Below are 26,261 nucleotides of genomic sequence, written 5' to 3'. Positions count from 1 at the left end.
ATCCTAAAATACGTTTACAAACAGAAGTGAATCCTGTCCCTCAACACATCACTGACACTAAGGATGACATATAAACACAATTTGCTTAATTTAACTTCTCTTACGTCCTAGGCGATACTGGGGTCCACATTAGTACCATGGGGTATAGATGGGTCCACTAGGAGCCATGGGCACTTTAAGAAATTGATAGTGTGGGCTGGCTCCTCCCTCTATGCCCCTCCTACCAGACTCCGTTTAGAAAATGTGCCCGGAGGTGTGCCCGGAGGAGCCGGTCACGCTTGGGAAGCTCCTGAAGAGTTTTCTGCATTTCTTTTTTTTCTATTGTTTTCAGGCAGGTCTGGCTGGCACCAGACTGCCTACTTCGTGGGACTTAGGGGGGGGACGACACGGACGGACAGACCGACCAACCTCCATAGGGTTAATGGTCCCGTTCCCCGCTGACCGGACACTGAGCTCCTGAGGGTCCTATTCGCAAACCCCCACCACGACAAGCGTACAGACCGGCAGCACGCCACCACCCCTAACAGCCAGAAGAGTGGTGAGTTAGGTGGCCAGCGTCACGGCTACGGGTCGCCGGCTGTAATGGCGGCACAAGGGTAGGAGCGCAGCACTGACATGCAGGCTGCACTCCAGGCTTCAGGGAGCTGAAGCCACTACTGATACCCACACTGGCAGTGCACTACAGGGATTTTAACCCACTGTAGAACAGAATAATTACCTCAGCCAGTATAAAATAAAAACGGGAAGACTGCGCGCAATTAAGGGGGCGAGCCTTCACTCTGAGCTGATCCAGCAGCTCACCAGCGCCATTTTCTCTAACGTCCTAGTGGATGCTGGGGACTCCGTAAGGACCATGGGGAATAGACGGGCTCCGCAGGAGACAGGGCACTTTAAGAAAGAATTTGGATACTGGTGTGCTCTGGCTCCTCCCGCTATGTCCCTGTTCCAGACCTCAGTTTGAATCTGTGCCCGGACGAGCTGGGTGCAACTTAGTGAGCTCTCCTGAGCTTGCTAAAAAGAAAGTATTTTGTTAGGATTTCTCTAACGTCCTAGTGGATGCTGGGGACTCCGTCAGGACCATGGGGAATAGCGGCTCCGCAGGAGACAGGGCACAAAAGCAAGCTTTTAGGATCACATGGTGTGTACTGGCTCCTCCCCCTATGACCCTCCTCCAAGCCTCAGTTAGGTTTCTCTATCGTCCTAGTGGATGCTGGGGTTCCTGAAAGGACCATGGGGAATAGCGGCTCCGCAGGAGACAGGGCACAAAAAGTAAAGCTTTTCCAGATCAGGTGGTGTGCACTGGCTCCTCCCCCTATGACCCTCCTCCAGACTCCAGTTAGATTTTTGTGCCCGGCCGAGAAGGGTGCAATCTAGGTGGCTCTCCTAAAGAGCTGCTTAGAAAAAGTTTAGCTTAGGTTTTTTATTTTACAGTGAGTCCTGCTGGCAACAGGATCACTGCAACGAGGGACTGAGGGGAGAAGAAGTGAACTCACCTGCGTGCAGGATGGATTGGCTTCTTGGCTACTGGACATCAGCTCCAGAGGGACGATCACAGGTACAGCCTGGATGGTCACCGGAGCCGCGCCGCCGGCCCCCTTGCAGATGCTGAAGTCAGAAGAGGTCCAAAATCGGCGGCTGAAGACTCCTGCAGTCTTCTAAAGGTAGCGCACAGCACTGCAGCTGTGCGCCATTTTCCTCTCAGCACACTTCACACGCAGTCACTGAGGGTGCAGGGCGCTGGGGGGGGGCGCCCTGGGAGGCAAATGTAACCTATATAAAGGCTAAAAATACCTCACATATAGCCCCCAGAGGCTATATGGAGATATTTAACCCCTGCCTGGATTCACTAAATAGCGGGAGACGAGCCCGCCAAAAAAGGGGCGGGGCCTATCTCCTCAGCACACGGCGCCATTTCCTCTCACAGCTCCGCTGGTCAGGACGGCTCCCAGGTCTCTCCCCTGCACTGCACTACAGAAACAGGGTAAAACAGAGAGGGGGGGCAAAATTATGGCGATATTTTTATATATATAAAGCAGCTATAAGGGAGCACTTATTATAAGGCTATCCCTGTTATATATAGCGCTTTTGGTGTGTGCTGGCAAACTCTCCCTCTGTCTCCCCAAAGGGCTAGTGGGTCCTGTCTTCGTTAGGAGCATTCCCTGTGTGTCTGCTGTGTGTCGGTACGTGTGTGTCGACATGTATGAGGACGATATTGGTGTGGAGGCGGAGCAATTGCCAAATATGAGGATGTCACCCCCTAGGGAGTCGACACCAGAATGGATGCCTTTATTTATGGAACTACGGGATAGTGTCAACACGCTAAAGCAGTCGTTTGACGACATGAGACGGCCGGACAATCAATTAGTGCCTGTCCAGGCGACTCAAACACCGTCAGGGGCTGTAAAACGCCCTTTGCCTCAGTCGGTCGACACAGACCCAGACACAGGCACTGACTCCAGTGGTGACGGTGACGAATCAACCGTATTTTCCAGTAGGGCCACACGTTATATGATTTTGGCAATGAAGGAGGCGTTACATTTAGCTGATACTACAGGTACCACTAAACAGGGTATTATGTGGGGTGTGAAAAAACTACCTATAGTTTTTCCTGAATCAGAAGAATTAAATGACGTGTGTAATGAAGCGTGGGTTGCTCCTGATAAAAAGCTGAAAATTTCAAAGAAATTATTGGCATTATACCCTTTCCCGCCAGAGGTTAGGGAGCGCTGGGAAACATCTCCTAGGGTGGACAAGGCGCTAACACGCTTATCTAAACAAGTGGCGTTACCCTCTCCTGAGACGGCCGCACTTAAAGATCCATCAGATAGGAGGATGGAAAATATCCAAAAAAGTATATACACACATGCAGGTGTTATACTACGACCAGCTATAGCGACTGCCTGGATGTGCAGTGCTGGGGTAGTTTGGTCAGAGTCCCTGATTGAAAATATTGATACCCTGGACAGGGACAATATTTTACTGTCGTTAGAACAAATAAAGGATGCATTTCTTTATATGCGTGATGCACAGAGGGATATCTGCACACTGGCATCACGCGTAAGTGCTATGTCCATTTCGGCCAGAAGAGCTTTATGGACGCGACAGTGGACAGGCGATGCGGATTCAAAACGGCATATGGAAGTTTTGCCGTATAAAGGGGAGGAGTTATTTGGAGTCGGTCTATCAGATTTGGTGGCCACGGCTACAGCCGGGAAATCCACCTTTCTACCTCAAGTCACTCCCCAACAGAAAAAGGCACCGACTTTTCAACCGCAGCCCTTTCGTTCCTTTAAAAATAAGAGAGCAAAGGGCTATTCATATCTGCCACGAGGCAGAGGTCGAGGGAAGAGACAGCAACAGGCAGCTCCTTCCCAGGAACAGAAGCCCTCCCCGGCTTCTACAAAAGCCTCAGCATGACGCTGGGGCTTCTCAAGCGGACTCGGGGACGGTGGGCGGTCGTCTCAAAAATTACAGCGCGCAGTGGGCTCACTCGCAAGTAGATCCCTGGATCCTGCAGATAATATCTCAGGGGTACAGGTTGGAATTAGTGACAGATCCACCTCGCCGTTTCCTGAAGTCTGCTTTACCAACGTCCCCCTCCGAAAGGGAGACGGTTTTGGAAGCCATTCACAAGCTGTACTCTCAGCAGGTGATAGTCAAGGTACCTCTTCTACAACAAGGGAAGGGGTATTATTCCACTCTTTTTGTGGTACCGAAGCCGGATGGCTCGGTAAGGCCTATTCTAAATCTGAAGTCCTTGAACCTGTACATAAAGAAGTTCAAGTTCAAAATGGAGTCACTCAGAGCAGTGATAGCGAACCTGGAAGAGGGGGATTTTATGGTATCCTTGGACATCAAGGATGCGTATCTCCACGTTCCAATTTACCCCTCACACCAGGGGTACCTCAGGTTCGTTGTACAAAACTGTCACTATCAGTTTCAGACGCTGCCGTTCGGATTGTCCACGGCACCTCGGGTCTTTACAAAGGTAATGGCCGAGATGATGATTCTTCTTCGAAGAAAAGGCATATTAATTATCCCATACTTGGACGATCTCCTAATAAGAGCAAGGTCCAGAGAACAGCTAGAGATGGGATTAGCACTGTCTCAAGAAGTGCTAAAACAGCACGGGTGGATTCTGAATATTCCAAAATCCCAGTTAATGCCGACAACTCGTCTGCTGTTCCTAGGGATGATTCTGGACACGGTTCAGAAAAAGGTTTTTCTCCCGGAGGAAAAAGCCAAGGAGTTATCCGAGCTTGTCAGGAACCTCCTAAAACCAGGAAAGGTGTCTGTACATCAATGCACAAGAGTCCTGGGAAAAATGGTGGCTTCTTACGAAGCAATTCCATTCGGCAGATTCCACGCAAGAATTTTCCAAAGGGATCTGTTGGACAAATGGTCAGGGTCGCATCTTCAGATGCACCTGCGGATAACCCTGTCTCCAAGGACAAGGGTGTCTCTTCTGTGGTGGTTGCAGAGTGCTCATCTATTGGAGGGCCGCAGATTCGGCATACAGGATTGGATCCTGGTGACCACGGACGCCAGCCTGAGAGGCTGGGGAGCAGTCACACAAGGAAGAAACTTCCAGGGAGTATGGACGAGCCTGGAAACGTCTCTTCACATAAACATTCTGGAACTAAGAGCAATCTACAATGCTCTAAGCCAGGCAGAACCTCTGCTTCAGGGAAAACCGGTGTTGATCCAGTCGGACAACATCACGGCAGTCGCCCATGTGAACAGACAGGGCGGCACAAGAAGCAGGAGTGCAATGGCAGAAGCTGCAAGGATTCTTCGCTGGGCAGAGAATCATGTGATAGCACTGTCAGCAGTGTTCATCCCGGGAGTGGACAACTGGGAAGCAGACTTCCTCAGCAGACACGATCTTCACCCGGGAGAGTGGGGACTTCATCCAGAAGTCTTCCACATGCTGGTAACCCGTTGGGAAAGACCAATGGTGGACATGATGGCGTCTCGCCTCAACAAAAAACTGGACAGGTATTGCGCCAGGTCAAGAGATCCGCAGGCAATAGCTGTGGACGCGCTGGTAACGCCTTGGGTGTACCAGTCGGTGTATGTGTTTCCTCCTCTGCCTCTCATACCAAAAGTATTGAGAATTATACGGCAAAGAGGCGTAAGAACGATACTAGTGGTTCCGGATTGGCCAAGAAGGACTTGGTATCCGGAACTTCAAGAGATGATCACGGAAGATCCGTGGCCTCTACCTCTAAGGAGGGACTTGCTTCAGCAGGGTCCCTGTCTGTTTCAAGACTTACCGCGGCTGCGTTTGACGGCATGGCGGTTGAACGCCGGATCCTAAAGGAAAAAGGCATGCCGGAAGAAGTCATTCCTACTTTGATTAAAGCAAGGAAGGAAGTAACCGTGCAACATTATCACCGAATTTGGCGAAAATATGTTGCGTGGTGCGAAGATCGGAGTGCTCCGACGGAGGAATTTCAACTGGGTCGATTCCTACATTTCCTGCAATCAGGATTGTCTATGGGTCTCAAATTGGGATCTATTAAGGTTCAAATTTCGGCCCTGTCGATTTTCTTTCAAAAAGAATTGGCTTCAGTCCCTGAAGTCCAGACCTTTGTTAAGGGAGTGCTGCATATACAGCCTCCTGTGGTGCCTCCAGTGGCACCGTGGGATCTCAATGTGGTTTTGGACTTTCTAAAATCTCATTGGTTTTTGAACCACTAAAAAAGGTGGATTTGAAATATCTCACATGGAAAGTGACCATGCTTCTAGCCCTGGCTTCGGCCAGGAGAGTGTCAGAACTGGCAGCTTTATCTTACAAAAGCCCATATCTGATTTTCCATTCGGACAGGGCAGAACTGCGGACTCGTCCGCATTTTCTCCCTAAGGTGGTGTCAGCATTTCATCTGAACCAGCCTATTGTAGTGCCTGCGGCTACAAGTGACTTGGAGGACTCCAAGTTACTGGACGTTGTCAGAGCATTAAAAATATATATTGCAAGGACAGCTGGAGTCAGAAAATCTGACTCGTTGTTTATATTGTATGCACCCAACAAGATGGGTGCTCCTGCGTCTAAGCAGACGATTGCTCGTTGGATCTGTAGCACAATCCAACTTGCACATTCTGTGGCAGGCCTGCCACAGCCTAAATCTGTAAAGGCCCACTCCACAAGGAAGGTGGGCTCATCTTGGGCGGCTGCCCGAGGGGTCTCGGCATTACAACTTTGCCGAGCAGCTACGTGGTCAGGGGAGAACACGTTTGTAAAATTTTACAAATTTGATACTCTGGCTAAGGAGGACCTGGAGTTCTCTCATTCGGTGCTGCAGAGTCATCCGCACTCTCCCGCCCGTTTGGGAGCTTTGGTATAATCCCCATGGTCCTTTCAGGAACCCCAGCATCCACTAGGACGATAGAGAAAATAAGATTTTACTTACCGATAAATCTATTTCTCGGAGTCCGTAGTGGATGCTGGGCGCCCATCCCAAGTGCGGATTATCTGCAATAATTGTACATAGTTATTGTTAACAAATTCGAGTTATTGTTGAAGGAAGCCATCTTTCAGAGGCTCCGCTGTTATCATACTGTTAACTGGGTTTAGATCACAAGTTGTACGGTGTGATTGGTGTGGCTGGTATGAGTCTTACCCGGGATTCAAAATCCTCCCTTATTGTGTACGCTCGTCCGGGCACAGTACCTAACTGGAGTCTGGAGGAGGGTCATAGGGGGAGGAGCCAGTGCACACCACCTGATCTGGAAAAGCTTTACTTTTTGTGCCCTGTCTCCTGCGGAGCCGCTATTCCCCATGGTCCTTTCAGGAACCCCAGCATCCACTACGGACTCCGAGAAATAGATTTATCGGTAAGTAAAATCTTATTTTTTGTGCCCGTCCGAGAAGGGTGCAATCTAGGTGGCTCTCTTAAAGAGTTGCTTAGAAAAAGTTTTTAGGTTCTTTATTTTCAGTGAGTCCTGCTGGCAACAGGCTCACTGCATTGAGGGACTTAGGGGAGAGAATTTCAACTCACCTGCGTGCAGGATGGATTGGATTCTTAGGCTACTGGACACCATTAGCTTCAGAGGGAGTCGGAACACAGGTCTCGCCCTGGGGTTCGTCCCGGAGCCGCGCCGCCGACCCCCTTGCAGATGCTGAAGATTGAAGAGGTCCGGAACCAGGCGGCAGAAGACTTTTCAGTCTTCCTCAGGTAGCGCACAGCACTGCAGCTGTGCGCCATTGTCTGTCAGCACACTTCCCACAGCGATCACGGAGGGTGCAGGGCGCGGGGGGGGGCGCCCTGGCAGCAATGTAGAATACCTGTATGGCGAAAAATACATCACATATAGCCCTTGAGGCTATATGGATGTATTTAACCCCTGCCAGACTTCACAATCTCCGGAGAAGAAGCCCGCCGAAAAGGGGGCGGGGCCTATTCTCCTCAGCACACAGCGCCATTTTCCCTCACAGAAAGGCTGAGGGGAAGGCTCCCAGGCTCTCCCCTGCACTGCACTACAGAAACAGGGTTAAAACAGAGAGGGGGGGCACTGATTTGGCGATATACATATATATTAAATGCTATATGGGAGGAACACTTATATAAGGGTTGTCCCTGTATAATTATAGCATTTTGGTGTGTGCTGGCAAACTCTCCCTCTGTCTCCCCAAAGGGCTAGTGGGTCCTGTCCTCTATCAGAGCATTCCCTATGTGTGTGCTGTATGTCGGTACGTGTGTGTCGACATGTATGAGGAAAATGTTGGTGAGGAGGCGGAGCAAATTGCCTGTAATGGTGATGTCACTCTCTAGGGAGTCGACACCGGAATGGATGGCTTACTTATGGAATTACGTGATAATGTCAACACGCTGCAAGTGGGTTGACGACATGAGACGGCCGGCGAACAAATTAGTACCGGTCCAGGCGTCTCAGACACCGTCAGGGGCTTGTAAAAACGCCCATTTACCTCAGTCGGTCGACATAGACCCAGACACGGACACTGATTTCAGTGTCGACGGTGAAGAAACAAACGTATTTTCCTTTAGGGCCACACGTTAAGGGCAATGAAGGAGGTGTTACATATTTCTGATACTCCAAGTACCACAAAGAAGGGTATTATGTGTGAGGTGAAAAAACTACCTGTAGTTTTTCCTGAATCAGATAAATTAAATGAAGTGTGTGATGATGCGTGGGTTTCCCCCGATAGAAAATTATTGGCGGTATACCCTTTCCCGCCAGAAGTTAAGGCGCATTGGGAAACACCCCTCAGGGTGGATAAGGCGCTCACACGCTTATCAGAACAAGTAGCGGTACCATATACAGATAGGGCCGTACTTAAGGAGCCAGCTGATAGGAGGCTGAAAAATATCCTAAAAAGTTTACACACACATGCTGGTGTTATACTGTGACCAGCGATCGCCTCAGCCTGGATGTGCAGACCTGAGGTGGCTTGGTCGGATTCCCTGACTAAAAGTATTGATACCCTTGACAGGGACAGTATTTTATTGACTATAGAGCATTTAAAGGATGCATTTCTGTATATGCGAGATGCGCAGAGGGATATTTGCACTCTGGCATCAAGAGTAAATGCGATGTCCATATTCTGCAAGAAATGTTTATGGACACGACAGTGGTCAGGTGATGCAGATTCCAAACGGCACAAAGATGTATTGCCGTATAAAGGGGAGGAGTTATTTGGGGTCGGTCCATGGGACCTGGTGGCCACGGCAACTGCTGGAAAATCCACCGTTTTTTACCCTAAGTCACATCTCTGCAGAAAAAGACACCGTCTTTTCAGCCTCAGTCTTTTCGTCCCTATAAGAGTCATATCTGCCCAGGGATAGAGGAAAGGGAAGAAGACTGCAGCAGGCAGCCCATTCCCAGGAACAGAAGCCCTCCGCCGCTTCTACTAAGTTCTCAGCATGACGCTGGGACCGTACAGGACCCCTGGATCCTACAAGTAGTATCCAAGGGGTACAGATTGGAATGTCGAGGCGTTTCCCCCCTCGCAGTTTCCTGTAGTCTGCTGTACCAATGTCTCCCTCCGACAGGGAGGCAGTATTGAAAATAATTCACAAGCTGTATTCCCAGCAGGTGATAATAAAATTACCCCTCCTACAAAAGGAAAGGGGTATTGTTCCACACTATATGGTGGTACTGAAGCCAGAAGGCTAGGTGAGACCGATTCTAAATCTGAAAAATTTGAACACTTACAAGGGTTCAAATCCAGATGGAGTCACTCAGAGCAGTGATAGCACAAGGGGACTATATGGTGTCCCGGGACATCAGGGATGCTTACCTCCATGTCCCAAAAATTTGCTTGTCTCACCAAGGGTACCTCAGGTTCGTGGTACAGAACTGTCACTATCAGTTTCAGACGATGCCGTTGGATTGTCCAAGGCACCCCGGGTCCTTACCAAGGTAATGACCGAAATGAGGATTCGTCTTCAAAGAAAATGGACGACCTCCTGATAAGAACAAGGTCCAGAGAACAGTTGGAGGTCGGAGTAGCACTATCTCAAGTAGTTCTACGACAGCACGGGTGGATTCTAAATATTCCAAAACCGCAGTTCCGACGACATGTCTGCTGGTCCTAGGGACTGGACACAGTCCAGGAAAAGGTGTTTCTCCCAGAAGAGAAAGCCAGGGAGTTATCCGAGCTAATCGGGATCCTCCTAAAACCAGGAAAAGTGTCAGTGCATCATTGCACAAGAGTCCTGGTAAAAATGGTGGCTTATTACGAAGCGCTTCCATTCGGCAGATTTCACGCAAGAGCTCTTCAGTGGGATCTGCTGGACAAATGGTCCGGATCGCATCTTCAGATGCATCAGCGGATAACCCTATATCCAAGGACAAGGGTGTCTCTCCTGTGGTGATTACAGAGGGCTCATCTTCTAGAGGGCCGCAGATTCAGCATTCAGGATTGGATGCTGGTGACCACGGAGGCCAGCCTGAGAGGCTGGGGAGCAGTCACACAGGGAAAAAATTTCCAGGGAGTGTGATCAAGTCTGGAGAATTCTCTCCACATAAATATACTGGAGCTAAGAGCAAATTTATAATGCTCTAAGCTTAGCAAGGCCTCTGCTTCAAGGCCAGCCGGTATTGATCCAGTGGGATAACATCACGGCAGTCGCCCACGTAAACAGAAAGGGCGGCACAAGAAGCAGGAGGGCAGTGGTCAAAACTGCAAGGATTTTCGCTAGGCGGAAAATCATGTGATAGCACTGTCAGCAGTGTTCATTCCGGGAGTGGACGACTGGGAAGCAGACTTCCTCAGCAGGCACGACCTCCACCCGGGAAAGTGGGAACTTCATCGGGAAGTTTTCCGCATGAGTGTGAACCTTTGGGAAAGACCAAAGGTGGACATGAGGGAGTCCCGCCCGAACAAAAAACGGGACAGGTATTGCGCCAGGTCACGAGACCTTCAGGCGATAGCTGTGGACGTCCTGGTAACACCGTGGGTGTAACAGTCGGTGTATGTGTTCCCTCCTCTGCTTCTCATAACCAAGGTATTGAGAATTATAAGACGTAGAGGAGTAAGAACTATACTTGTGGCTCCGGATTGGCCAAGAGGGACTTGGTACCCGGAACTTCAAGAGATGCTCACAGAGGACTAATAGCCTCGGGAGCTAAGATGGAATTTGCTTTCAGCAAGAACCATGTCTGTTCCAAGAGGAACCGTGACATTTGCCTCTAAGAAAGGACCTGCTCCAGCAGGGACCTTGTCTGTTCCAAGACTTACCGCGGCTGCGTTTGACAACATGGCGGTTGAACGCCGGATCCTAAGGGAAAAGGCATTCCGGAAGAGGTCATACCTAACCTGGTCAAAGCCAGGAAGGAGGTGACCGCACAACGTTATCACCACATGTGGTGAAAATATGTTGCATGGGTGAGGCCAGGAAGGCCCCACAAAAGAATTTCAACTGGGTCGATTTCTGCACTTCCTGCAAACAGGAGTGTCTATGAGCCTCAAATTGGGGTCCATTAAGGTTCAAGTTTCGGCCCTGTAGATTTTCTTCCAGAAAAAATTGGCTTCAGTTCCTGAAGTCCAGACGCTTGTCAAGGGAGTATTGCATATACAGCCCTTGTGTGCCTCCAGTGGCACCGTGGGATCTCAACGTAGTGTTGGGATTCCTCAAATCATATTGGTTTGAACCGCTCAAATCTGTGGATTTGAAATATCTCACATGGAAAGTGACCATGATGTGGCCCTGGCTTCGGCCAGGCGATTGTCAGAATTGGTGGCTTGGTCTTAAAAAAGCCCATATTTGATTTTCCATTCGGACAGGGTAGAACTGCGGACTCGTCCCCAGTTTTTTCCTAAGGTGGTGTCAGCGTTTCACCTGAAACAACATATTGTGGTGCCTGCGGCTACTAGGGACTTGGAGGACTCCAAGTTGCTAGACGTTGTCGGGGCCCTAAAAATATGTAGATTATATATATATATATATATATATATATATATATATATATATATATTTCCAGGACGGCTGGAGTCAGAAAGTCTGACTTGCTGTTTATATTGTATACACCCAAAAAAGCTGGGTGCTCCTGCTTCTAAGCAGACTATTGCTCGTTGGATTTGTAGTACAATTCAGCTTGCACATTCTGTGGCAGGCCTGCCACAGTCAAAATCTGTAAATGCCCATTCCACAAGGAAGGTGGGCTCCTCTTGGGCGGATGCCCGAGGGGGTATCGGCTGTAAAACTTTGCCGAGCAGCTACGTGGTCAAGGGGGAACACGTTTGTAAAATTCTACAAATTTGATACCCTGGCTGAGGAGGACCTGGAGTTCTCTCATTCGGTGCTGCAGAGTCATCCGCACTCTCCCGCCCGTTTGGGAGCTTTGGTATAATCCCCATGGTCCTGACGGAGTCCCCAGCATCCACTAGGACGTTAGAGAAAATAAGATTTTACTTACCGATAAATCTATTTCTCGTAGTCCGTAGTGGATGCTGGGCGCCCATCCCAAGTGCGGATTGTCTGCATTACTTGTACATAGTTATTGCTACAAAAATCGGGTTATTATTGTGGTGAGCCATCTTTTTTTAGAGGCTACTTCATTGTTATCATACTGTTAACTGGGTTCAGATCACAAGTTGTACGGTGTGATTGGTGTGGCTGGTATGAGTCTTACCCGGGATTCAAGATCCTTCCTTATTGTGTACGCTCGTCCGGGCACAGTACCTAACTGAGGCTTGGAGGAGGGTCATAGGGGGAGGAGCCAGTACACACCATGTGATCCTAAAAGCTTGCTTTTGTGCCCTGTCTCCTGCGGAGCCGCTATTCCCCATGGTCCTGACGGAGTCCCCAGCATCCACTACGGACTACGAGAAATAGATTTATCGGTAAGTAAAATCTTATTTTTTTATTTTCTGAGAGATCTGCTGGCAACAGACTCTCTACTGAGGGGAGAGAAGCAGCCCTACTAACTGAAGATAGGTCCTGCTTCTTAGGCTACTGGACACCATTAGCTCCAGAGGGATCGTACACAGGATCGCACCCTTTGTCGTCCGATCCCGGAGCCGCGCCGCCGTCCCCCTCGCAGAGCCGGAAGACAGAAGCCGGTGACAGAAGCAAGAAGACTTCGAAATCGGCGGCAGAAGACTCCAGTCTTCATATGAGGTAGCGCACAGCACTGCAGCTGTGCGCCATTGCTCCCACACTAAACCCACATACTCCGGTCACTGTAGGGTGCAGGGCGCAGGGGGGGGGGCGCCCTGTGCAGCAATTAGAGACCTCTTGGCAAAAGTGGGCATATAAACAGTTGGGCACTGTATATATGCATGGGCCCCCGCCATATTTTTACACAGAAACGCGGCACAGAAGCCCGCCACTGAGGGTGCGGGGCTTCTTCCTCAGCACTCACCAGCGCCATGTTTTTTCTCCACAGCACCGCTGAGAGGAAGCTCCCAAGTCTCTCCCCTGCAGGTACACGGTAGAAGAGGGTAAAAAGAAAGGGGGGGCACATAATTAGGCGCAAAAATCAATATAAACAGCATCTACTGGGTTAACATTAAGTTACTGTGTTATTCCTGGGTTAATAGCGCTGGGGTGTGTGCTGGCATACTCTCTCCAAAGGGCCTTATGGGGGAATTGTCTTCAGATGAGCATTCCCTGAGTGTGTGGTGTGTCGGTACGTGTGTGTCGACATGTCTGAGGTAAAAGGCTCCCCTAAGGAGGTGATAGAGCAAATATGTGTGTGTGAGGGTGTCTCCGTCGTGTTTGGATATGTGTAATTAAGTGCTAAGGTGAATTTATTGCACAAAAGATTAGAGAACAGACAGGAAATCTACCCATGTCTGTCCCTATGTCGCAGAGACCTTCAGAGTCTCTCAATGCTCACTATCCAAAATAATAAACACTGATATCGACACGGAGGTTGACTCCAGTGTCGACTACGATAATGCAAAGTTACAGCCAAAATGGCAGAAAAGTATTCAATATGATTATTGTAATAAAAGATGATTTGCATATCACTGATGACTCATCTGTCCCTGACACAAGGGTACACATGTTTAAGGGGAAGAAAGCTGAGGTAAATTTCCCTCCTCTCATGATGAAAAAGAGCGGGAATCTCCAGACAAGAGACTGCAGTTTCCCACAAAGAATTCTCAGGCAGTATCCTTTCCCCACTAGGGCCAGGATAGGATGGGAATCTTCCCCTAGGGTGTCACGTTTGCCCAAGAGGTAGCCCTGACGTAACAGCTATTCTCAGGGATCCTGCAGATAGCGTGCACATTCTGGTACACTACTCAGACCGGCGATTGTGTCGGCATGGGTTTATAGCGCTGTGGCAGCGTGGACAGGTACCTTATCAGCAGAGATTGAGACCCTAGTATGTAGAGATAGATATATATATATATATATATATATATATATAAAACATGCCCAAAGAGACATGAGTATACTGGGTCCTAGAGTCAAAGCTATGTCGATTTCTGCTTGACGTGTCCTGTAGAACATGCAATGGACAGATGATGCCGACTTAAGAGGCATATGGAAGGCTGAGGATTGTGTGGAGAAGGGTTCTCGGACCTGGTCTCCACAGCTATAGCTGGTAATGCTGATATTTGCCTTATATTCCTACACAGCCTAGGAAAGCACGACATTATCAAATGCAGCCTTTCGAACAAAGAAACAAGAAAGTCCGAGGTGCGTCCTTTCTTGCCAGAGGCGGGGGCAGAGGAAAGAAGCTGCACAACACAGCTAGTTCCCAGGAACAGAAGTCATCCCCGGCCTCTACAAAAATCCACCGCATGTCGCTGGGGCTCCACAGGCGGAGCTAGGCCCGGTGGGGGCACGCCTTCGTAAGTTCAGCCACAAGTGGGTTCACTCCCTGTTAGATCCCTGGGCAATAGATATTGTGTCTCAGGGATACAAGCTGGACTTTGAGAAGATGCCCCCTCACCGACGGCCCTGCCGGCTTCCCCCCACGAGAGGGAAACAGTGTTAACTGCAATTCACAAATTGTATCTTCAACAGGTGGTGGTCAAGGTTCCCCTCCAACAAGGAGGGGGTTATTATTCGACCATGTGGTAGTCCCGAAACCGGACGGTTCGGTCAGACCCATATTGAATTTAAAATCCCTGAACATATACCTGAAAAGGTTCAAGTTCAAGATGGAATCGCTAAGAGCGGTCATTGCAAGCCTGAAAGGGGGAGATTTTATGGTGACTCGGGACATAAAGGATGCATACCTTCATGTCCCCATTTATCCACCTCATCAGGCGTACCTCAGAATTGGGGTACGGGATTGTCATTACCAATTTCAGACGTTGCCGTTTGGTCTCTCCACGGCCCCGAGAATGTTCACCAAGGTAATGGGGGAAATGATGGTGCTCCTGCGGAAGCAAGGGTCACTATTATCACGTACTTGGACGATCTCCTCATAAAAGCGAGATCAAGAGAGCAGTGGCTGAACAGCGTATTACTTTCTCTGGAAGTGTAACGGCAACACGGCTGGATTCTATATATTCCAAAGTCGCAGTTGGTTCCTACAGCTCATCTGCCTCTCCTAGGAATGATCCTAGACACAGACCAGAAAAGGGTTTATCTCCCGATAGAGAGAGCTCAGGAGCTTGTGACACTGGTCAGGAATCTATTAAAACCAAAACAGGTGTCAGTGCATCACTGCACTCGAGTCCTGGGAAGGATGGTGGCATCATACGAGGCCATTCCCTTCGGCAGGTTCCATGCGAGGACCTTCCAATGGGATTTACTGGACAAGTGGTCCGGATCACATCTTCAGATGCATCGGTTAATCACCCTATCCCCCAGGGTCAGGGTGTGTCTCCTGTGGTGGCTGCAGAGTGCTCACCTTCTCGAAGGTCGCAGATTCGGCATTCAGGACTGGGTCCTGGTGACCACGGATGCAAGCCTCCGAGGGTGGGGGGCAGTCACATAGGGAAGAAATTTCCAAGGGCTGTGGTCAAGTCAGGAGACTTGCCTTCACATCAACATCCTGGAACTAAGGGCCATATCCAACGCCCTACGTCAAGCGGAGTCCCTGCTTCGCGACCAACCGGTTCTGTTTCAGTCAGACAATATCACCGCAGTGGCTCATGTAAACCGCCAAGTCGGCACAAGGAGCAGGGTGGCGATGGTAGAAGCCTCCAGAATTCTTCGCTGGGGCGGAAAATCACGTGATAGCATTGTCAGCAGTGTTCATTCCGGGAGTGGACAACTGGGAAGCAGACTTCTTCAGCAGGCACGACCTCCACCCGGGAGAGTGGGGACTTCATCAAGAAGTCTTCACGCAGATTGCAAGGCGGTGGGAACTGCCACAGGTGGACATGATGGCATCCCGCCTCAACAAAAAGCTATAGAGATATTGCGCCAGGTCAAGAGACCCTCAGGCGATCGCTGTAGACGCACTAGTGACACCGTGGGTGTTCCAGTCGGTCTATGTATTTCCTCCTCTTCCTCTCATACCCAAGGTGCTGAGAATAATAAGAAAAAGAGGAGTGAGAACGATACTCATTGTTCCAGATTGGCCACGAAGGACTTGGTATCCAGATCTGCAAGAAATGCTCACAGAGGAACCGTGGCCTCTTCCTGTAAGACAGGACTGGTTGCAACAGGGGCCCTGTCTGTTCCAAGACTTACCGCGGCTGCGTTTGACGGCATGACGGTTGAACGCCAGATCCTATCGGAGAAAGGCATTCCGGAGGAGGTCATTCCTACGCTGATAAAGGCTAGGAAGGACGTGACGGCTAAACATTATCACCGTATATGGCGAAAATATGTTGCTTGGTGTGAGGCCAGGAATGCCCCTACGGAGGAATTCCAGCTGGGCCGTTTCCTTCACTTCCTACAGTCGGGAGTGACTTTGGGCCTGAAATTGGGTTCCATTAAGGTCCAGATTTCGGCTCTATCCATTTTCTTTCAAAAAGAACTGGCTTCTCTTCCTGAAGTCCAGACGTTTGTAAAGGGAGTGCTGCATATTCAGCCCCCTTTTGTGCCTCCAGTGGCACCTTGGGATCTTAACGTGGTGTTGAGTTTCCTGAAGTCACACTGGTTTGAACCACTCAAAACCGTGGAGTTAAAATTTCTCACGTGGAAGGTGGTCATGCTATTAGCCTTGGCTTCAGCTAGGCGTGTGTCAGAATTAGCGGCTTTGTCACATAAAAGCCCCTATCTGGTTTTCCATATGGACAGGGCAGAATTGCGGACCCGTCCACAATTTCTGCAAAAAGTGGTGTCATCCTTTCATATGAACCAACCTATTGTGGTGCCTGTGGCTACTCGTGACTTGGAGGATTCCCAGTTACTAAATGTGGTCAGATCTTTGAAGGTTTATGTAGCCAGAACGGCTAGGGTCAGGAAAACAGAATCTTTGTTTATCCTGTATGCTTCCAACAAGCTTGGGGCGCCTGCTTCAAAGCAAACTATTGCTCGCTGGATCTGTAACACGATTCAGCAGGCTCATTCTGCGGCTGGGTTGCCGCTGCCTAGATCAGTTAAGGCCCATTCCACAAGGAAGGTGGGCTCTTCTTGGGCAGCTGCCCGAGGGGTCTCGGCATTACAGCTTTGCCGAGCGGCTACTTGGTCAGGTTCAAACACCTTTGCAAAGTTCTACAAGTTTGATACCCTGGCTGAGGAGGACCTTGTGTTTGCTCATTCGGTGCTGCAGAGTCATCCGCACTCTCCCGCCCGTTTGGGAGCTTTGGTATAATCCCCATGGTCCTTACGGAGTCCCCAGCATCCACTAGGACGTTAGAGAAAATAAGAATTTACTTACCGGTAAATCTATTTCTCGTAGTCCGTAGTGGATGCTGGGCGCCCGTCCCAAGTGCGGACTTCTTCTGCAATACTTGTATATAGTTATTGCTTAAATAAGGGTTATGTTTGTTGCATCAGGGTTGATCTGATGCTCCGTTGTTGTTCATACTGTTAACTGGGTAAGTTTATCACGAGTTATACGGTGTGATTGGTGTGACTGGTATGAGTCTTGCCCTGGATTCCAAAATCCTTTCCTTGTACTGTCAGCTCTTCCGGGCACAGTTTCTCTAACTGAGGTCTGGAGGAGGGACATAGAGGGAGGAGCCAGAGCACATCAGTATCCAAATTCTTTCTTAAAGCGCCCTGTCTCCTGCGGAGCCCGTCTATTCCCCATGGTACTTACGGAGTCCCCAGCATCCACTACGGACTACGAGAAATAGATTTACCGGTAAGTAAAATCTTATTTTCCCTCTACAGCTATACACAGGCAGATTAACAGGGAAGCGCAGCTCCTCTACATGGACTCAAGAACACCTCAGCAAGACCAGGGGGTCATAGCAGGGGAAGAAAATCCTACACTGCTCCAACTCTGCAGTCCTTTCGGACAGCGAAGTTTAAAAAAAAAAAAAAACCCAAAGGTTCTTCTACAGCAGGCATTCCCAACCACGGTCCTCAAGGCACACCAACAGTGCAGGTTTTAGTGATATCCAGGCTTCAGCACAGGTGACTTAATTAGTAGATCAGTTATTTTGATTTAACCATCTGTGCTGCAGCCTGGATATCACTAAAACCTGCACTGTTGGTGTGCCTTGAGGACCGTGGTTGGGAATGCCTGTTCTACAGCCTTCAAAGGCAACAGAGGTAAACCCAGAAAACCAGCAGCTGCTGGTTCACAGGAACAGAACCCTGGTTCTGCTTCCTCTATGCCTTCAGCATGACGGTGGTCCGCACTGCCTGGAGGACAGGCAGGTAGGAGCCCGTTTGAGATTCTAAAGTCCAATATGGGCAACGTCATGTCAGGATCCCTGGGTCAAAGATCTTATAGCCCAGGGCTACAGACTTGAAGAATCTGAAGTTTCAGGAACTCCCTCCTCACAATCAGGCTTACCAGCTTCTCAAGAAGCAAGTATGACTTTACAGGAAGCAATTAAAAAACTAGTACAGACTCAGGTCATTGTTCCAGTTCCACTTCAACTGCAAAACCAGGGTTATTATTCCAACCTGTTTGTAGTTCCGAAACCGGACGGTTTGGTGAGGCCCATTTTAAATCTCAAGTCGTTGAACCCGTACTTATGGGTATTCAAGTTCAAGATGGAGTCTCTGAGAGCGGTGATCTCAGGTCTGGAAGAGGGGGAATTCTTGGTGTCTTTGGATATCAAGGATGAGTACCTTCATATTCCGATTTGGCTGCCTCATCAGACTTATCTAAGGTTTGCCTTACAGGACTGTCACTACCAGTTCCAGGCCCTGCCATTTGGCCTCTCTACGTCACAGAGGGTGTTCACCAAGGTAATGGCAGAAATTGTTTCTTCTCCGCAAACAGGGAGTGAACATAATACCGTACCTGGTCGATCTGCTGATAAAAGCTCCATCCAGGGAGAGGTGGTTAGTCAACATTGCCCTCTCAGCCCGACTACTCCAGGACCACGGGTGGGTTCTGAACCTACCAAAATCTCATCTGGAACCAACGCGGAGGCTTCCGTTCCTAGGGATGATACTGGATACGGAGGCACAAAGGGTATGCCTTCGGTTGGAAAAGGCATTGATGATCCAGTCAATGGTGTGGGATGTTCTGAGACAAACCCGGATATCGGTGCATCTATGCATTTGCCTTCAGGGATAGATGGCAGCCGCTTACGAGGCGCTGCAATATGGAAGGTTATATGGAGAGTGGGGCTTTCACCCTGAGGTGTTCGTTTGCTTGACACGTCGGTGGGGAATGCCACAAATCGACATGATGGCCTCTCGTTTCAACAAGAAGCTCAAGCGGTATTGGTCCAGGTGGAGGGACCCGAAAGCAGTGGCGGTGGACGCTCTGGTGACTCCATGGGTCTACCAGATGGTGTACGTGTTTCCACCACTCCCATTGATCCCAAAGATTCTCAAAAGAATAAAAAAAGAAAAGGTTCAAGCAATTCTCATTGCTCCAGACTGGCCAAGAAGGGCCTAGTATGCGAATCTACTGGAGATGTTCCTAGAGAACCCGTGGCCTCTACCTCTTCGCGAGGACCTTCTCCAGCAGGGGCTGTTCCTCTATCAAGACTTACTACGGCTACGTTTGACGGCATGGAGGTTGAGCGTCAAATTCTAGGCCGGAAAGGGATCCCGGATAGGGTTATTCCAACCCTGATCCAAGCCAGAAAGGGGGTAACCTCTAAACATTACCACCGTATTTGGAAGAAATACGTCTCTTGGTGTGAGTACAGGAAATTTCTTGCGGTGGAATTTCAACTGGGACGTTTTCTCTCTTTCTGCAGTCAGGTGTGAATGTGGGCCTACGTTTGGGCTCCATAAAAGTCCAGATTTCGGCCTTATCCATTTTCTTCCAGAAACAATTGGCTTCTCTCCCTGAGGTTCAGACTTTTTGAAGGGGGTTCTATACATCCAACCGCCCTTTGTGCCTCCTACGGCACCTTGGGATCTCAACGTGGTGTCGCAGTTCCTGCAATCGGAATGGTTTGAGCCTTTACAGGACGTTAACGTCAAGTTTCTTACGTGGAAGGCCATCGCGCTGTTGGCCTTGGCTTCTGCGAGGCGTGTGTCGGAGCTGGGGGCGTTGTCTCACAAAAGCCCCTGTTTGATTTTTCATGAAGATGGGGCTGAACTCAGAACTCTTTAGCAATTTCTTCCAAAGGTGGTATCTGCATTTCATATAAACCAACCTATTGTGGATACCGACACCTCTGCTACTTCAAAATCCTTAGATGATGTGAGGGCTTTGAAGATCTATGTGAAGCGAACAGCTCGTTACAGAAAATCTGAATCGCTGTTTGTTCTCTATGATCCCAATAAAATTGGGTGTCCTGCTTCAAAGCAGACAATTGCACACTGGATCAGGCTTACTATACAGCATGCTTATTCCACTGCAAATCTGTACAGGCCCACTCTACTAGATCGGTGCGTTCTTCCTGGGCGGCTGTCCGGGGTGACTGCTTTACAGCTCTGCCGAGAAGCTACTTGGTCAGGTTCGAACACGTTTGCTAAGTTCTACAAGTGCGATACTTTGGCCTCTGAGGACCTTCAGTTTGGTCAATCAGTTCTGCAGGAACCTCAGCACTCCCACCCGGTTTGGGAGCTTCGGTACATCCCCATGGTACCAATGTGGACCCCAGCATCCTCTAGGACGTAAGAGAAAATAGGATTTTAATTACCTACCGGTAAATCCTTTTCTCGTAGTCCGTAGAGGATACTGGGCGCCCACCCAGTGCGTCGTTTCTTACTGCACTGTTACTTGGTTAAGTAATGTTGATTCAGCGGTTGCTTTCCTTGTTTAAAGTTTGGTTTGCTTGGCTTTCTTCTAGTTTGTGTGTTCTGGTTCGGAATCTCACCACTACCCTTTTATATCCTCCTCTCAAAAGTATGTCCATCTCCTCGGGTGCAGTTTCCTAGACTGAGTCTGGTAGGAGGGGCATAGAGGGAGGAGCCAGCCCACACTATCAATTTCTTAAAGTGCCCATGGCTTCTAGTGGACCCGTCTATACCCCATGGTACTAATGTGGACCCCAGGATCCTCTACGGACTACGAGAAAAGGATTTACCGGTAGGTAATTAAAATCCTATTATTTATTTCCAAATTTCTCATTAAGAAACTTTTGGCGTAGGTGTGCTGTGAAAATAAATTCTGATACTCTAGGGTACAGGTTCTCAAACTCTGTCCTCAGGACCCCACACAGTGCATGTTTTCCAGGTCTCCTCACAAAATCACAAGTGAAATAATGAGCACCACCTGTGAATCTCTTAAAATGTCAGTGAGTAATGAGTACACCTGTGCAGCTGCTGGGCTACCTGGAAACCATGAGCTGTGTGGGGTCCTGAGAACCGAGTTTGAGAACCACTGCTCTAGGGTGCCATGATTCAAAAAAGTTTGGAAACCGCTTCCCCAGACCATTTACTATAAACAGCATGTCAGTGGAAGTTTGGGGCTTTGTCCAATGAGGTCATCATGATCCGGCAAAGGAAATGTTTATACAGTATAACCAGATGTGTTTTTGATTTAGAGGAGTGTCCCAAACTGGAAAACTTCTTGTAGTATATCTTCAGTAACCCAATTGATGGATGAAATCTCTCCGGTTCAACAAAATAACTTTTGTCCTAATCAGTAATCATCTTCTGACATTATTCATACTTAAATTTCCACCCAATAAATGCAAAACCCTTTATCGTACACAGTCAATATTTTACTGCAGTGATATGTTTGCTTTCTTATGCACTTAGGTAAGCTCACAACAGACATTTTGAAACTTTTTTTTAAACTTTGTTGTGTTTTTTCTTTATAGGAGAGAAACCCTTTATCTGTGAAATCTGTGGCAAGAGTTTCACCAGCCGCCCCAACATGAAACGTCACCGCAGGACCCACACGGGCGAGAAGCCTTACCCATGTGATGTTTGTGGTATGCGCTTCCGTTTTTCCAACATGCTAAAGGCTCACAAGGAGAAGTGTTTCAGAGTCACCAGTCCAGTGGGTGTTCCCCCGGCCTTGCAGATTGCTCTTAACAATCCATCACAAGGTGTCGGCAACCTCCAAACAGCCCATGTGCCACCAAGCAGTCCCACACCACCCCTGAACCTTAATGCCCTGAGTTCTCTGCCGCCTCGGCCCATCCCTCATCCATTCTCACACCTGCATCTACACCCGCATCCGCACTCCCATCCACATCACTTGGCAGTACCGCCAGTACCACACCTGCCTCCACCACCAGCTCTGTTTAAGAGCGAGGCATTGAACCACCGTGGACAGACCGATGATAGTTTCCTACGGCACCTGGCAGAGAAGACCAGCGCTAGCCAACATCATTAATGGCACTGTCAAGCTACAGAAGTGTACAGAAGTGCCAGCCTCATGGGATTGGTGCCCCAACTTAGATCTGATTGAACAGCATCAGCATATGGCTAGGCAAGAACTACACAACAGGCCCTTGTTACTGGCAGAGTGCATTAAAAGTTCACAAGTGGAGCGCATCAAGACCCTGCTTTGGGAAATAACTGTAGCGTAGAGCAGTGTTGCCCCAATGGGGTGGCTGACTCGTGATCACTACTCAAGCATTATTTTCACCAATAAGTTGTCTAGACTGTACCAACAGTCTGACCCTACAAGTGGCACTGCAGAGTGGTAGGAGGTTTATCGGCATTAACCCAAAGTCTGCAGATTGCCTGACCCAGTCTTCATACTAGGCATAAAACGAGTTAAGTAACTGAAAACTGGGCAAGTGAATGGTCCCAGATGGATTCCAAACTACTCTGGGAAGGCAGAGAAGGAACTTTAGGGTAATTTCTGTCCCTATTGTATACTAATGTCTGAGACTGAAAATGTCCTTAAAGCATTAAAAAAAAAAAAAAATTCACTCCCATTACTCTTCATGTTACAGCCCCAAGAAGGTATGCCGTTATGTCTGAGAAAATGTTTAGACGGCTCCCATGCGTATTTTACTACCAAAATTATTTTAGAGGATTTTTTTTTTTGTATAGACTGAGTCTAGTCTGATGTATTTCAACAAAGATATGTATTTTTTATTTTGTCTAGCTTTTCTCCTTCATCACCAACTTTTTTTTTATTTAATTTTTTTTTTTTTTTTTTAAATAACCAGAAAAAATTAATTCACAAAGCTCCCTATTGGTAATACAATCCTTTGGTAATACTTAACTGCCCCGGATTTGTAAAAGTGGTGTACATTTAGGACCTTTTTACCTTTAAAAGTGCAGTCCCCCTTGCTGGTTACATAAAAGAAAAAGTGTATTTACTCCACCAAACCCACAAGGTATTTGACACCCAGAAATCTGCTGTTCTTTTCAAACGTTTTCAGAACGTTTTGCCTTAGTGTTTAAATTATTATGTTCCTAGTACAGTACTTACCAACACATGCATTGGTAACCGTAAAACATTGCAGCTGGGCAAGCAAAATGGAACTGCACCTTTTAAGGTTTATTCCCTTTTAGTCAATGTTGAAATCAACAATTTTCTAATAAACTCCTTCCTTTCCACCTGTCTCAATGACCACTCAGAAAATGTGTGTTAAATAAAAAACAAACAAAAAAAAAAAAACAATTATAAAGTACCAAGCACTTTAAAGGAGAATCGACTGTCCCCTTTCTATTACATAAATGGACAAGTGATAGGTCACCAGATGATATGAACTTCATGTGACGAATGAGTGGTGTTGAGCAATTGACATGGAGTCGCACAGGATGGGGAATCCAGAGTGTGATCATTTTTGAGGTGATATTAACTGAATTATGTGAATTTATATCCTAATATATTAGTTTTCAGACGATATTGCAACATTGATAATAAAGGGCTTAATAGTGGAGCTGGACCTTAATTTTTAGTAATTTACTTGTAAAGAAATGTGCTTAGTCTATGACTAGTCCTGTTTAGTCAGTTTATTCTTGAAATAAACTACCCCACAACAAAAATGATAGGCATGTTCCTTGGCTGCAGGGTTTTAAGTCAGGTAGTATGTTACTCATATAAACATTCAACTGTTTATTAGAATCAATAATTATTCACTAATGCTCACAATTTAATTAGCGCAATGGTTAACTGAAGACTGACTCAACTCCAAATCCATTGGACTAAATTAGGTCTACCACCTTCAGATTACTTTATTTTTTGTATTTCAACTAAATGCATTGCTTTAGCTTCCTCACTTCCACCTGTGTTTTCCAGCCATTTATTTAATCTATCGGGGTTTTTTTTCCCTCGTAACCCTGAGATTCAGCTACGTCCGCCAGCTTTTTGTGGATTCCAGGGCCGATGAAAATAAAAAACAATTTGATAAAAATAAGATCGGGATGTAAAGCACAGAAAACAAGCTAGACTGAAAAAGCCATGCAGTTAGTAAAAGTTGCAGGTGTTCATATGCCAGCCAATAAATTTAGTTTTCTGAAGGGAATAAAAAATGTTATTTATTGTGATTTGTGTTTTCCCATTTACTCAACTGCTGTATTTCATGCAAATGCTCCTTTTCTGTTTTCTTTTTTATATATGTACATTAGCACTGTAAGTGAGGGGGTTCAAGCACTATTCGTATCTTAGCTAAACACGTGTGGTAAAACTGAAAGGGACAATCACAGTCCCTACTGTATAAACACTAAATGGTTTATTTTAAAGGTGCTATAAATATCCATAAATAATGGCAAATTCAAAATACTTCTTTATGAAGTACAAATCTGTGCCTAACTTTTACTGTGTTTTTAAGTACGGGGTACTGGTATAATCTCATGAACCTTTATAATGTGCATCTTTTCAAACCATATAATAGTCATTTTTTTTTTCTACAATACATTTATAAAGTGATCAAATTCTGAAATTCAGCCTCTGGTATAGCTTCATTTTCTTATTTTATAGGTGTTGATAGGTTTCAGTCAAAAATGGTTAACTTTAGCTATTAATGAAACTCCTGAAGGAATCCTGCTCTGTTCCTGGTGACCTACATTACATTCATTGCCACAATTTAGTGCAGTTTTTGGTTTGTTTTCTCGTATTAGAGTATATAGCAATTTACCGGATGGTAGACCGGATGAGATTGTATAGATATGCATCCATGTGCAATGCTATATAATAATGCATTATATTAACAAACCATAAAATCAACACTTTAAGTTCTTTAAAATACTGTTTATTCTGTCCATCAGAAAAAAGGAAGACTTACAAAATACAGAAATATTTTAAAGTAACTATTTTAAACCTAAAATGCACAATGTTTTTATTTACTAGAGCTGCTAATAGTTTTCAGATTGTACGTATGTATTTTTTTTCCATATTCTGACACATGATGTTAGACATACTACATGTTAGCTAGCTGAAAGTGACAGCAGTGTTCTACAATACAATTGCTGGTAGGTCCACACTGTGTAGGAGAAAACATGATCACAGTCACAACTTTATCTTGCATATTTAATGGTGTGCTCATTTCCTGAACGTTTTACTTGTACTTATGAATGTGTTTATTTGTTTTAATTCAATATTGTGTTTTAGATGTAGTGTCCCATTGAGATGGCCGTGTATGCAATCCTGTTTAAACATTATTTGGGCAGCCACAAGTACTGCAGTGTCTATCAGGTGCCTCCATTCCCAAACCTACAGTTTCAGGCTTATTGATGTCAATTAGGAATCTTTAATTGGTGAGCTGCAGTCTGAAAGAGGAGTGAGTAATGGGTGATGGCTTTATGGAGACCTGAGATTGGGCCTAATTCAGATCTGATCGTAGCAGCAAATTTGTTAGCTAATTGGCAAAACCATGTGCACTGCAGGGGGGCAGATATAACATGTGCAGAGAGAGTTAGATTTGGGTGGAGTGTGTTCAAACTGAAATCTAAATTGCAGTGTAAAAATAAAGCAGCCAGTATTTACCCTGCACAGAAACAATATAACCCACCCAAAACCGCCCAGTGTGTATTCCCCGGCAATGAGCGCTGATGTGCGCCCCCGCTTCAAGAACGGTGGGGTGAACGGCTTTCCATAGCGTCCTGCTATGGAAAGCCGTTCACCCCCGCTGACATCACTGGGCAGGGGGGAAATCGCTCAGTGTGTATGCACTGAGCGATTTTCAGCCCAGCGATGTAAGCGTTCATCGCTGTGCATACACGCTGGGTAAAAGCACCCAGTGTCTATGCACCTTAACTCTCTTTGCACATGTTATATCTGCCCCCCTGTAGTACACATGGTTTTGCTCATTAGTTAACAAATTTGCTGCTGCGATCAGATCTGAATTAGGCCCATTGTCCTGTTCTAATTGGCTCAATGTGCCTAAGCCAGTGGTTTCCAAGCTTTTTTGAATCACCGCGCCTAGAATATCAGAATTTTTTTCACGGCACCCCTTGGCCAAAAATTTCTTATTGAGAAATTTAGAAAGAAAT

At 47.3% G+C, this 26,261-nt stretch overlaps 1 protein-coding gene across 5 annotated transcripts in view; it reads left to right on the top strand.

Moving 5' to 3' along the window:
* ZNF652 (zinc finger protein 652) overlaps positions 1 to 24,317 on the top strand; it is a 210,184-nt gene extending 185,867 nt beyond the window's left edge. For all 5 annotated transcript variants that reach the window (XM_063959854.1, XM_063959855.1, XM_063959858.1 and 2 more), the window contains one exon: positions 21,683 to 24,317. In XM_063959854.1, the coding sequence (XP_063815924.1) occupies positions 21,683 to 22,203 (521 nt within the window). In that variant the 3' untranslated portion in view covers positions 22,204 to 24,317. The remainder of the gene's footprint in view (positions 1 to 21,682) is intronic.
* The last annotated feature ends 1,944 nt before the right edge of the window (positions 24,318 to 26,261 follow it).

This window comes from Pseudophryne corroboree, chromosome 3, assembly GCF_028390025.1.
Source record: "Pseudophryne corroboree isolate aPseCor3 chromosome 3, aPseCor3.hap2, whole genome shotgun sequence".
Classification (NCBI taxonomy): domain Eukaryota; kingdom Metazoa; phylum Chordata; class Amphibia; order Anura; family Myobatrachidae; genus Pseudophryne; species Pseudophryne corroboree.
The sequence above is the reverse complement of the archived record's forward strand: the minus strand, read 5'-3'. Positions and strand labels throughout refer to the sequence as shown.